General features: G+C 41.7%; 1 protein-coding gene across 3 annotated transcripts in view; it reads right to left on the reverse strand.

Moving 5' to 3' along the window:
- Positions 1 to 12,677, reverse strand: part of Slc17a6 (solute carrier family 17 member 6) — a 46,022-nt gene that overhangs the window by 17,682 nt on the left and 15,663 nt on the right. For all 3 annotated transcript variants that reach the window (XM_028789227.1, XM_028789226.1, XM_028789225.1), the window contains 2 exons: positions 1,213 to 1,327; positions 55 to 142 (listed from right to left, as the gene is read on the reverse strand). In XM_028789227.1, coding sequence (XP_028645060.1) covers positions 55 to 142; positions 1,213 to 1,327 — 203 coding nt within the window. The remainder of the gene's footprint in view (positions 1 to 54; positions 143 to 1,212; positions 1,328 to 12,677) is intronic.

Consider the following 12,677-nt stretch of genomic DNA (forward strand, 5'->3'; position numbering starts at 1 on the left):
TGAGTTATTACCCATATCTTCCCTGTTAGCTCACCACAGCAGCACAATGCTCACCGCAAAAGGAGGTGGTAGCCAACCTACTCCTCTCCAAAGGAGGGGCCCACTTGCTCCATATCCCGTGACAGGCTGGGTAAGTGACACCCTGTGGTGGGAAAACAGACATGGGCACTTAGGATGCAGAGCCACTGGGAAGTTAGCACATCCCCTCCACATAGCCGATTTCTAATCTAATGGCTCTTACTGAACCCATGGACTCCCATTTGAAAAGCTCCACACACAGTCTCTTCAGATGCTCCCACCCATCAGGATTTTCTCTCATCTTAATTTTCTTCTTATTAAAGTGAAAGATAAGACTGATAATCAGTTTACCTGTGAATCTAAACATTTTGTGAAATTCAAACACCTTTTTGTAAGACACTGCATTGAATGATCCCCAAATACAAGGACTCCAGATAGGAGTTCAGCCACCTAGAAGTTGACATTAAAAGTAACTAGCCCTTTCTATAATTCTGATTCTCTCATATTGTCTTTCACTTTGGAAGAAAAAAGAATCTTCTCAATGTTTTTATATTCACATTATTTGTCTATTTCTGTCACACTCCATGTGCAGAAAGGACTGTTTATAAGTCAAATTCGGGTATTTAAATGGCAGTCTTTCAAAGTCTTTTGGCTACTACGTCAAGATCCAATTATATAACCACATGGCCAAGAATATGCTAAACATTTCAGTGTGTTAAAGAAAAACAGAGACTTAGGATAAACCTCTCAAGAGGGATGGAGAGCTGGCTAGCAGTTAAGCTGAACCAAAGTTTGGTTCTCTTCACCTATACACAATTTGTCTATGACTCCAGCTCCAGGGGATTCAATGCCTCTGGCCTCCTTTGGTACCTACACTTACATGTACATACACACATGCAGAAATACACACCTATATATAAATGAAAAATAATTTAAAGATTAATCTTTTTTAAAAATATGTTCAAGTTCAAGGGATGTAGCTCAGTGGTATGGAATACTTGCTTGTCTAGCATGCATGCATGCAGCCCTGAGTTTGAGGACCCAGTAAATTAATCACCTTACATTTCCAATGTTTCACTTTTTATTTTAACACTATGTAGTACAGTTAATATCTATTTATCTGTAAAGACAAAAGTAAACATGCAGCTTTCAGTTGCAGCCAAACTTGAAATGATGCTGCCCTGTAGTTCCTACCTCCACAAGTCCTTGCAATATCCTAACAAAGATGACACATCCATAATGCACTCTGGCTGCAGATGGGATCAGCATATTGAGGGTAGAGGTGAGCAGTATTGCAGCCCCAAAGACCCTGGAAGACAGAGATGGGAAGATGTGGGTCAGCGTATCTCAGACTACTCAAAGCTCCTCAGGTCAATTTAAGTGGTTAAGAAAAACCAGTTTTAAAGTAGATATTTTCCTCCTAAAAGAATAAGATATTTCATATATGGGTCGTCTAACTGTAATAAATGCATTCTTGAATTACCTAAAACTTATACATTATTTGATGTGCAAAAAACAAAAGAGTGGGCCAAAAGTAATCACATTTCAATGTTCCAGACATCCCAGAGGTAGATCTCACAGAAGATGTTTTTCTTACTGAGTGTACCAATGTTAATTCCCTTCTTGTTCTTCGTTGTGGGATACAGAGGTGGACAGATTTTGTCTGAAGTACACCCACAGGATCATATATCCACAACAAATTAAGAAAGAAGAAAGAATTAGAAGAAATATGTTAAAGATTTCTTTCTGCAAGTAAAATTCTTATTTAATTTAATCATTTTTGAAATTTTCCATAATTTTTTATACTAATGAATAAAACACGTCCTCAATGGAAATGGCAGAAGCAATCTCTGGCAGAGAAGTCTATTTTAGGAACAGCTCATTCCGAAAGATCCAACCCAAAGTGTTACTAAGTCGTACTTTGACCTTTCAGTTCAGTTGGGATTGTGTGCATCACAGATGTTCCAATTTTTCCAGGGATGTATTAAATATCACAGTTAACAACTTGAATTTCTGAAAGGCACATAATGATTATTAACCTGCTACTGAAATTTAATAAATAAGTTCATGAAGTGCTGAAAAAGAGCAGCTTCCTTCATGTCAGTCAAAGATTTGGACAGATAATTTTCTTGAAAAGTCAGCAGCCACATCGGCCTTTCTTTCCTCCCCACAGGAGATAGTTTGACCCACCTCATAAAAACACGGTGTCCACTCTTTGCTCTGACGTGGCTGCTGAGTAGGCATGTACAGTTTTGAGTCAGAGATTATATGGTGTGCTAAGATTCAAGGTGCATAAACCATGTTATCTGGTTTGTCCAACACACGTGTCTTCTTGTGGTTGTTGTGGGGGGTAAGTTGGATTAAATTTACTTTCTAGGAATGTAACATCTTGCCATGAGCTTCTTTCTGTTAGTTTTTAGGGTGGTGCTGTCATTAAATTAGATGAAAAGGGGCAAAGTTTTACATGCTTCATTAGCTTTAAGCTTTGAGTGCTGAACCACTGGCTTTTTGTAGAGATAATCCTAAATTGTAGAGTGCTGACTTGTGCATGAAATGTTTAGGTCCAGCCTTGAACTTTACCCAACAGATATCAATGACGTCCTTCCTCTCAACTCCAACAGAAAAATGCCTCCAGCAATTACCAAATATCATTTAGGGGACAAAATCAGCCCCACAGTGAAATAAAAAATGAACTATTTGTTGAGCACCGACCACAATCATAGCTAAATAGAAAGAATAGCTAAATTGAAAGGCTTATTTGAGGGAAGCTTTGCTCAGACTTCATGGGCTGTAACTTCACAATCACTAAAGGACCCATAAGCACAGGTATTAATTGATCCATACTCTACATAAAAATATTACCCTTGCCCATGGACTTTACTGCAGAGACAACCTTATGACAATTACTGAATGCTTCTAAGTTACTAATTCTCCCAACTGTCATTCTAAGCATTGTCATTGTTTCTGAAAACACATTGACTTCATTCTAACTGATAGGAGTGAAGTCTACAGAACTTTGCATAAAGTTTAAAGGTAAGTGACATAAGGATCTTATTTAATTTTAGACAATTGTTATACAAATGAGTATCAAAGAAATTAAATTTCAAAGCAGCAGAATTCTTAACCTGTAAGGAAAGCTTTTATGCTTTCTCTTGCTACATCATCAGGACTGATAAGCTTTTCTGCTCATAGTTCACCTGTAAACACTGACTTTAAACCTTTGTGAGGCTGGAAACTGTGCTCAGACAGGGAAGGAAGATTTTCAGAGGACTTATTAACCACCTTCAGCCACATAAACTCAGCTAATCTTCCAAGAAACTATCGACCTGAGTTAGATTTTCTTTTCATCTTCTGGTTTTACAAATAAGGAAACTGCCTTAGAAAGATTGGTCAAGAAAACAGCAAGTAACAGAGCTGATATTTGAACCTAGATCCTTGCTCTTTTGTTATTAGGATATTACCAGTATTCAAAAAGCATAAGAATGGCCCAATGTACATCAGGAAAGACAGAGAGAAAAAACAAGAAGTCCAGAAGCAGCATTTTTCCAAAGCCTAACAAAAATACAAATGGAAAGCACAGCCTACTGAGGTTGACCAGGAAGCCAAGCTTTCACAGAAAAGTCTTTGATCCAGGTCTTGGAGGTGACTACATCAAAGGTAAAATAAATTCTAAAAGGAAGAAATGAACCACATGGGTTCAAAACTGAAAGTGGTTGCAATATGGGCAACTGTGCCTAATGTATTACGTATGTATTATGTGATGCCTGGTTTAGAAGATATCATCTGAGAACTGCATGATTTGGCAATATCATCCTAGAAACACAGAGCATGTCTGCACAGATGAAGAATGGTTAAATATCTAGGCAAAATAATCTAGCAGTAGGTAGTTCATCTTTAACTGAAACATTACTATTGGACTATTGGACACATGGTTGAACTAGAAACAGGGCATTGTTGAAGATAACTAACCATGTAATGCAAAAGTATTAGAGAAACAAACAAACTAACAAAAAACAAAAACCAAAAAAACCAAACCAAAACAATAACAAAAAGCAACATAACAGATGTGTAGGGCCTTGAAACGGGGCATTTATTCTGCCATGCTCCAAGAATCCAGGCTCTTGACACGTGGCACAGATCTCCATTGACCTGCATTGTTCAGTCATGTAGGCAATGAAGCCCCTCCCAAAGAGTACAGGTAGAGGGTGTGACTACAGACCTTGGGCCCTAGAGAGATTTACATACTAATGAAGGCCAGAGGGCGGAACCAATTAAGCATTCTTCCCCAGACCCTTCCCCCTTCTCCTTCCCAATTTAACTCAGGTCTGTCCTGAGTTTCACAGGGGGGCGGGGGATAGTGTACATCCAGATCCATCTACCATCCACCATGAAAATAAACACTTTTGGCAACATGGACTTTCTTGTGTCTCTGGGGCCTGCTGTGGAGAAAATTCAGAGAAGGCCTTTAATGCTGAGCTGCTGCAGCTGCCACACCTAACTTCCTGCCTGGAGGACCTCTCTGCATTCCAGCCACAGGGACCCACATTTTCAAACAAGCTAGACGAGCCGCCGAATCTGCTAAGCAAGTACAGTAACCGAGTCTCTCCCTTGGGGTGCTGCTAGGGCCTCTCTCTTCTCTCCCCCCTCATTTCTCTCGGCTGTGGGCTGTCTGATCAGGTGCCCACATGCCCACAGTCTCAGTCTTTCCTCTGGCCTCTCAGTGGTGTCTGAGAGCCCAAGGGCTTGAGAGCAGTTGGTCCCAGGCCACCTCCTGGCCTGGGGATTCCCCAATCCAAGAGCTCTGCACCCTCGTAACTTCACACTGGGTGAGAACTCCCCCACCCACCGTGTGGGGCCCGTAGCACCCATGGAGTGAACTCAGTCAAGACTCCTGCGGTCCAGTCTCTTTGGAGAAGTGGGAATCACAATAGCCCAACAAGATTCAAGAACTTATGCTCTCGCCCACTCGTGAGCTAATCATTCCCCACACAGATGATGAATGAAGAAGAAATGAAGAGGCCTAAAGAATGTGGATATGCCAGAGCCTTGGGATATGGTCAAGGCTATCATATCACAAAATGATATTTCTCTTCATGATTATATAGAGGATTAATCATTTTGTAATTAATGATTAAGGTAAAATGAATGTATGTGCAGTTCACTAAAATTGAAGGGCAGGAGATGTATGGCCCAGGAAGTCAAAAATAATCATATTTACATTTCACAGAAGGAAATGACCAAACCTACTGATAGTGGGCAAAAGAAATTAAGGCTGGCATACATATGGTACATAAATGTTTGTAATCGTCTGTCTTTATCACTTAATAACTCTATAATAGGCTAGCTAATAACCTTCTGGCTTCTGAATCCTTGTCTACCACAAGAATTGAACCTTATATCACTCCCAGCCATAGACCTGAAGTAAATGATAGCAGAACGTAAAAGTGATACCTGCAAACTTGTATTTATCATAACTATTCAAAATAGCCAAGATTCAGAATTAGTCTATCTGCTCATCAACAAAAGCAACATGAAAAAAAAATATGGTCTTTACACAGTGGAATATTAAACAGCCATAAAGAAAATCACAATCATGTCACTTGTAGGAAAATAGATGAAAATGTAAGACATTAAGAGAAAGAAGTAAGGTAGACATGGAGAAGCAAGCAACCCCTCCAGGGTTTCAACTATGTGAAAACAAAAAATTTAAGGATATGCTATAGTGGATAACCACAAGGAAAATATGTTTTCCAAAAACAATAGGGTAATTGCACATATGAACTCATAGCAGTTGTGACAACATGCACAAGATCTGTGCAAACTCAAAACAGACAAAATTCAAGCTTAGGAGTGGAGTTGGTTATGGATTCCCTCCCTTAACTGAGGAGCTATTGGCATTTGGTAGCTTTTGGAGAGGAAGAATCAGTTTTCTCTAAAGATCTGTGTCCTGGTAGGTTGATTACACTCCAGTGGAAGGCTACAAATACATGGGTACATGGGCAGCACAAGTTGGACTCAGTGGGTTGGAGTGAAAACAAAAACCCACAAAACTAAATAGTTGATGGATCTGGGAAGAAGTTGAGGGGAAAGGATAAATATGATCGGAATACACTGTAAAAAATTCTCAAAGAACTATAGAGAAGTAAAAATAAATGTACAGAAGAGTTGGTAGCATAAAAGAAGAAATTATAAAAAGGAGGAATCACAGACAACAGAAGGTAGAGGGTAGAAGGCATGCTGAACAGTATCAAAGCACAATGGATGCTTGAATGGAGAGTTATAGCGATAGCCAGGTGCTTGTGAAGTAAACATGCATTTAACAACTATAATTTAATAAATTATGAAGGAAATTTACAATGACTAAAATAAAAGAACAGCACCAGGTCATGGTTAAGAACAATGGCTTCAACCCAAACCTACATGGCCTGGGTTCTAAAGTCTTCTTTATTATTGTCAACAAGAGAACTAGACCAGCTTGTGAAAAGTTCTGTGCTTCAGTCACTGACTTCAAACCAGGAATGTTAACAGGCTCAGTGGTATGGATCTGTGGATTGTTATACACAAAGCACACAGAAGGGTGCTGAACACATCCTAAGCACTTAAGGACTGTTAGTTTGCACAAGACAAGCATGCAATCAGTGTCCTGATGTAGCTTATAGGGTTGTTCAGAATGAAAGTTAGGTGTCTGTTGTACAAAAAAGTGTCCACCAATATGAGCCAGTCAGTTATTGAAGAACATTGTGAATCAGCTTTAGATTGTCATTTAATCATTGCAATGACATTAAAAAGCTACTGCTAGGGCCATAGAGATGGTTCAGAAGGTAAAGGCACTTGCTGTACATGTGAGGATCTGACTTTTAACTCCTGAGTGGCCCATAATAGAAAGAGAGAACTGGATTCCATAAGTTGTGCTGGGATTTTTCACATGTGCACCATGGTACAGTCCTCTGCAAATAATCAATCAGGCTTTTTGTTTTGTTTTTATTTTTTTAAAGAAAGCTGCTTCTACTATTCTTCCTGTCCAAATGGTATAGCCAGTACAGAAGGAGCCTCGATAGCTCCCAAGCTAATAAAGGCAGAAAACTGAGAACGATGACGTATGCTCACTGAGTCTGGCTGTAGAATTCAGATAGCCTAGCACTAAACTCAATTGCATCATAAGAGTAGCAATTTGTGGTCCTCCTGCCTCTGCCTCCTTCAGCAAATCCTACTGGCATGTGCCACTACAGCCAGCAAGGTAAGTGCCCTAAGTATAATTACTTTTGAATATCTTTTTTTTTTAATTAAGCTCTTATTCTCTTACTTGCTTGCCTCTAGCTTCTCTCTGTCCCCTTACCCTTCCCCCTTTCCTTCTCCCTCTCTCCGTGTGGTCATGGCTGGCCTCCACTTCTCTCCTCTCTCCTCTTTCTCCACCATCTTCTCCTGTTTCTCTCCCTACCTTTGCCCTCTGCCCTAAATAAACCCTCTCCCCTTTGGAACCGTTTGGCCTGGTGTTGTCTGTTCCAAGCTGTGTGCTGAAGTCTAACATTGGTGCCGAAACCCAGGATACGAAGACTTCAGGACCCGTGAGACCCATTCGGCCTCCAGCAGCTGCAGACAGCAGCTGTGAGGCTGCTGTGACCGTACAAGACCGACACCATGTGGCCTGCCGCAACCCCACCGCCACAGCTGCCACCACTACACCATGTGGACTTCATCTGCTGCTACCTGCCATCACTGACCGTGTGAATTTCCACTGCTGCTGCAGACCAACCCCATCCACCACTGAAAGGCTCACAAAACTTCCACCACGTGAACTGTGCCGCTGGGGCCCCCACGTGGTACTCTGCCACGTGGGCCGGGTAATAAGACAGAGACACAGACCTCATGGTTCCACCTTTCCTGTTACCAGACTGCACAAGCCCACAAACACACCAGCGTATTAATTGGTAAGGAGTTTCTGATTGGCGGGAGGAACCCTAGACACCCAGTTAGGGTCTGGCCAGCCTTCCCTGGGCTAAGGGGTTGGCTTTTCATTGCCTCAGTCCATATGACTGGCCTCTAGCTGAACTACAACCTAGGACATTGGCCACTGTGTGATTTCACTCTCAGAAATAGCTCCCAGCAACGCCCCCCCCCCCCAGCTCTCACAGCTGCCAGAAATCTTGGTGCCGGGTGAGCTATTTTATGGCGGACTAGCTCTGGGGAGGCCCCTAGATATTCTTGTGATGACCTGATTATCTAGACTGAGCCTGATTTTTCGTTACCAGCTTTTCTTTCGGGACGCTGACTGATAGCTGGGTAACAGCCACATCACCCAATGGGTACCACATTGTCTTTGACTGTACCCACAGACACCCCACTGAGTTGTCTACTGAAAAAAACTCAAATCTCTAAAATTAACACCTGATTTGAGGCCTTCCAAATTGATACACCTCTGCAATAAGGTCTGGATTCGATACCCTCTAGATAATGGACTAAAGTAGCCACTTAATGGCACGCTAGACCCAGTTATTTTAAGGGGTCTTAACACATACTGCCAGCAGTCTGGTAAATGGAAACAAATCCCCTGTGGTCTAGCATTTATCAACCTTCGTTATACTCCTTCCATGTGTTCTGCCTGTTCCCCACCCCAGGTTCTCTTAGCCATGAAACCTGCTCAATCCCAAACCTCTTTCTAATTTTTTCTTTTTTAATTAAACCAAAATGGGGGAATTGCTGAGACTCTAGCGGATGTCTGCAGGTTTACATGAGACCAGCTAGACTCGCTTCCCCACGTACACAATCACCTGCACAAAGGGCTTGGCTACCACAGTATGCGAGGGAGGCGTTCCCTCTCCCTCTCTGTCCAGGACCTGTAAAGTGAATGCTAGCAGTTCCTTCTGCTACAAGAACAACTAACATGAACACGTTGCTGTGATATAGGACACGCTTGCTTTTCCTTGCCCACTGCAAACTCCAGCCACCAGAGACACTGGGCAGCAACTTCCAGAGCTAGCAGGAAGTCCCGCCCTGCTGCCGCTGCCACCCAACCCCCCGCCAGCCATACGATCCAGTTTTTTTATTCTGGTCCTAGCCAAATGTTTCTTTTCTTTTTTTTTTTTTAAGATTTTTATTTATTTTATATATATGACTAGTACACTGTAGCTGTCTTCAGACATACCAAAAAAGGGCATCAGATCCCATTACAGATGGTTGTGAGTCACCATGTGGTTGCTGGGAATTGAACTCAGGACCTTTGGAAGAGCAGTCAGTGCTCTTAACCACTGAGCCACCTCTCTAGCCCCAAATGTTTCTTTGCTAATACAAAAATGTGCTTTTCTCTACCTACACAACCCGCCAAAGTTACTTAAGACAGGATAGGAAAGGCTCTGTCTTGATAGATTTTTACTACTGCTATTAAATTCTATTCAGTTATAACCAATCCTTATGGCTCTCAATCTTGTCAGAAGTCTGCTGATAATATTTTTTAAGCTTATGGTCATAGAATTCCCAAAGCCTCTAACAGTTAACCCAAGATGGTTTCAGAAGACTTGGACACCAGATGCCTAGAAGATACAGCCTGGATTGTATGTGATGATGTAGTCACTAACAAACGCAGTGGGCTAGACTAGATGCTCTGAGTCAAATGACTTAGCTAAGTCAAACCAAGGTAAGTCATTTCTCACGTCATGCATATCCATTCCACAGAAAAAAAGCCCTGTGTTTTCTGCACTTGGAAGCCAAACTGACTTTGCCCAAGAGACTATGGAGACCATGGGAACTATTGGCTAGTGGACTCTGTCATTTTTAGAAAATAATATATAACTGGTAAATTATTGTTTACTCTTACTCAGACTTCTGACTACATTGACAGCTAAGCTTTCACAGATATTGTCTGTTACCTCATTACCTAAACTGAGTTGCCAACAATTAAATGCTTCATATTTTCTCTTCTTGCTATGCCATTGTCTTAATATTATCTGAGTTCCTATAAACTTGCCTAACTCTAATAGAACATTCCACTATACAATCCAACAAAGGCTCATCTTTAAGACTGCTCGTGTTGTTAACTCATGCTGTTATCTCTTTTGTAAACTTATAAGCTATAGGAAACCCACTCAGATCTACCTCTCATAGACCAAATAGATGCCATCCAGACCTTGTCAAGTCCAGGCACATCCAAAACATCTCCAGAGAAACAACCTCCAGATCTTCCAGCTCCTGTCACACACACAGCTGCTTCTACTAGACCTGTTCCTTCGGACCTATTCTCAGATGGCTCGCTCCATAGACCCTGGACAGCAGGAAACAGCCAACTCTCCAAGATCAGACAAACATCCCCCATATCCATTCTTCTAGGTTCCCCCTAAAGACACGTCACCCCCAATGCCAGCAGGAAGTAGCCCGATATCACGACGATCCTATTCCTGGCTCGCCGTCACCTCTTTCTAATTTTTCTCTTTTAATTAAACCAAAACGGGGGAATGTTAGTATTCTGTCTAAACTCCACCTCCACAGTTATCTGGCAACACCCAGGTATGCTCCTCCCCACAGTTACCTGGCAACAGCCAGGTAGGCCTGCCCACTATAAAAGGGGCTGCTTGCCTCCTCCTCTCTCTCTTATTCTCTTGCCTCTAGCTTCTCTCTGTCCCCTCGCTCTTCCCCCCTTTCCTTCCCCCTCTCTCCACATGGTCATGGCCGGCCTCCACTTCTCTCCTCTCTCTCTCCTCTTTCTCCACCATCTTCTCTCGTTTCTCTCCTTACCCTAAATAAACCCCCTCCCCTTTAAAAAAAATTAAAAATCAGGTTACTCCCTGTACTGGTTGGTTTTACATCAACTTGACACAAGCTAGAGTCATCGGAAAGAAAGGAGCTTCAATTGAGAAGATACTTTCATAAGTTCCAGCTGTAAGTTATATTCTGATTACTAACCAACAGGAGAAGGCCTAGCTCATTGTGGGTGCCCATCTCTGGGCTGGTGGCCCTAGGTGCTATACAATCTGAGCAAGCTAGTAGTCAGCATCCCTCTGTGGTGTCTGCCTCAGCTCCTGCCTCCAGATTCCTGTCCTGTTTGAGTTCCTCTCTGACTTCCTACAGTGATGAGCAGCAGTAAGAAAGTGTAAGATGAATAAACCCTTTCCTTGGCAAAATAAATAAATAGATAGATAGATAGATAGATAGATAGATAGATAGATAGAAATAAAATAGAGTAGCAACAATTCACTAATATGGAAAATGGCTTTTTAATGCATTGAAATGGTCATGTGACAATGTAGAACTGATCTCAATGCTTTTCAATAACTGACTGGCTCATATTAGTGGATAAATTTTGTTGTACAGCAGCAGAGAAATCAGCAAAACCTTTGAAAAACAACAGCCACATTGAGAGATAGATGGTAGCAGGGGAGTGAGGAGGATAGAATAGCTTACCACTCCTACCCCTGCCTTCCACCATTAGCATCTCACCCCCATCACACACAAAAGAAGTTGTTCCTGTAACAGTTCTAAGAGCATCTTGAAGTCATTTTCAGGGGGAACAGATAAATTTGTAAAGCAGGTCTAGATGTCAATAAAGACATTGCAGCTACAGTGCTGAGTGGCAAAGGAAGTTACAAACCACAGAACAGGTTAGCACTGTGGAGTCTACACTACACCAAGCATAATGATGACTAAGGATTGCTTATAATAGAGTCTGAGGCTCAGAGTTCCAGACTCAGTGGGAATGTGTGGATCTGAGAACTGGATCTTCCTGAGATGCAGTAGTTTAATAATATTGGGGATTACCCAAGTCATCACACAAAGGAGGTCATACAGTGGAAGATCTACAGTACTGGGCTTCCTTTCTACACAGAGGGCAGAAGCAAGGGAAAACAGAAACACTTTCTGCAATGAAATATGTCATGTTTGTGTGTGTTTGTGTGCCTGTAAGTCCCTGTGTATAGAGGTGTATGTTGTTATGGAGGCCAAAAGAACAAATCTGGATGTCCTTGATGTAGCAGTCATCATGTTTCATGAGACAGAAACAGCTCAGAACTCACCACGTAGGCTAGGATACACCTAGCATTTTTACATGGACTCTGAGAAACAAGTCTTTCCTGGTGCATGTAGCAAGCATTTTACAGACTGAACTGTCTTCCAGATACAAAATTAGCATAAAGCAAAAGAGGATCAAAAGCAAAATTGTTCAGCCTGAGTTTGCGATGCTGCTGGTCAGAATGGCTAAAGAGCAAGCCTGTTTTGCTCAAGGGCATTTCTACAGCCTGAAATTGTGTCAATTAAAAATGAAACTGGAGACACAACTCAGTGGTAAAGAACACTTGCTAATTTTCCAGAGGATGTGAGTTCAGTACCCAGTATCTATCTTGGTGCTCACAAACACTGTAACTCCAGTTTCTGGGGATCTGATAGCATTTCTAACCTATGTAAGCTTGTGTGTGCACACGACCACACACACAAGTAAAAACATATCTTATTTAAAAGAACATAAATGATTCAAATACAAACTTCTTTCCTCTGGAGGATGCTCTTGAGTGAGTGGTCATCACTTACATTTCTAGGTCTCACCTTTTCCATTTGTAAATGTCAATGTTAAAACTCTGTGAGAGGACCATGAAGATAAAATGAACAGGTTATGGACCATTCTTGTGTCACAGTGAATAGTTATGAATACCGTCATTAACATAGAAGTGCCTTAACCT

This window comes from Grammomys surdaster, unplaced genomic scaffold, assembly GCF_004785775.1.
Source record: "Grammomys surdaster isolate TR1022 unplaced genomic scaffold, NIH_TR_1.0 125801, whole genome shotgun sequence".
Taxonomy (NCBI): domain Eukaryota; kingdom Metazoa; phylum Chordata; class Mammalia; order Rodentia; family Muridae; genus Grammomys; species Grammomys surdaster.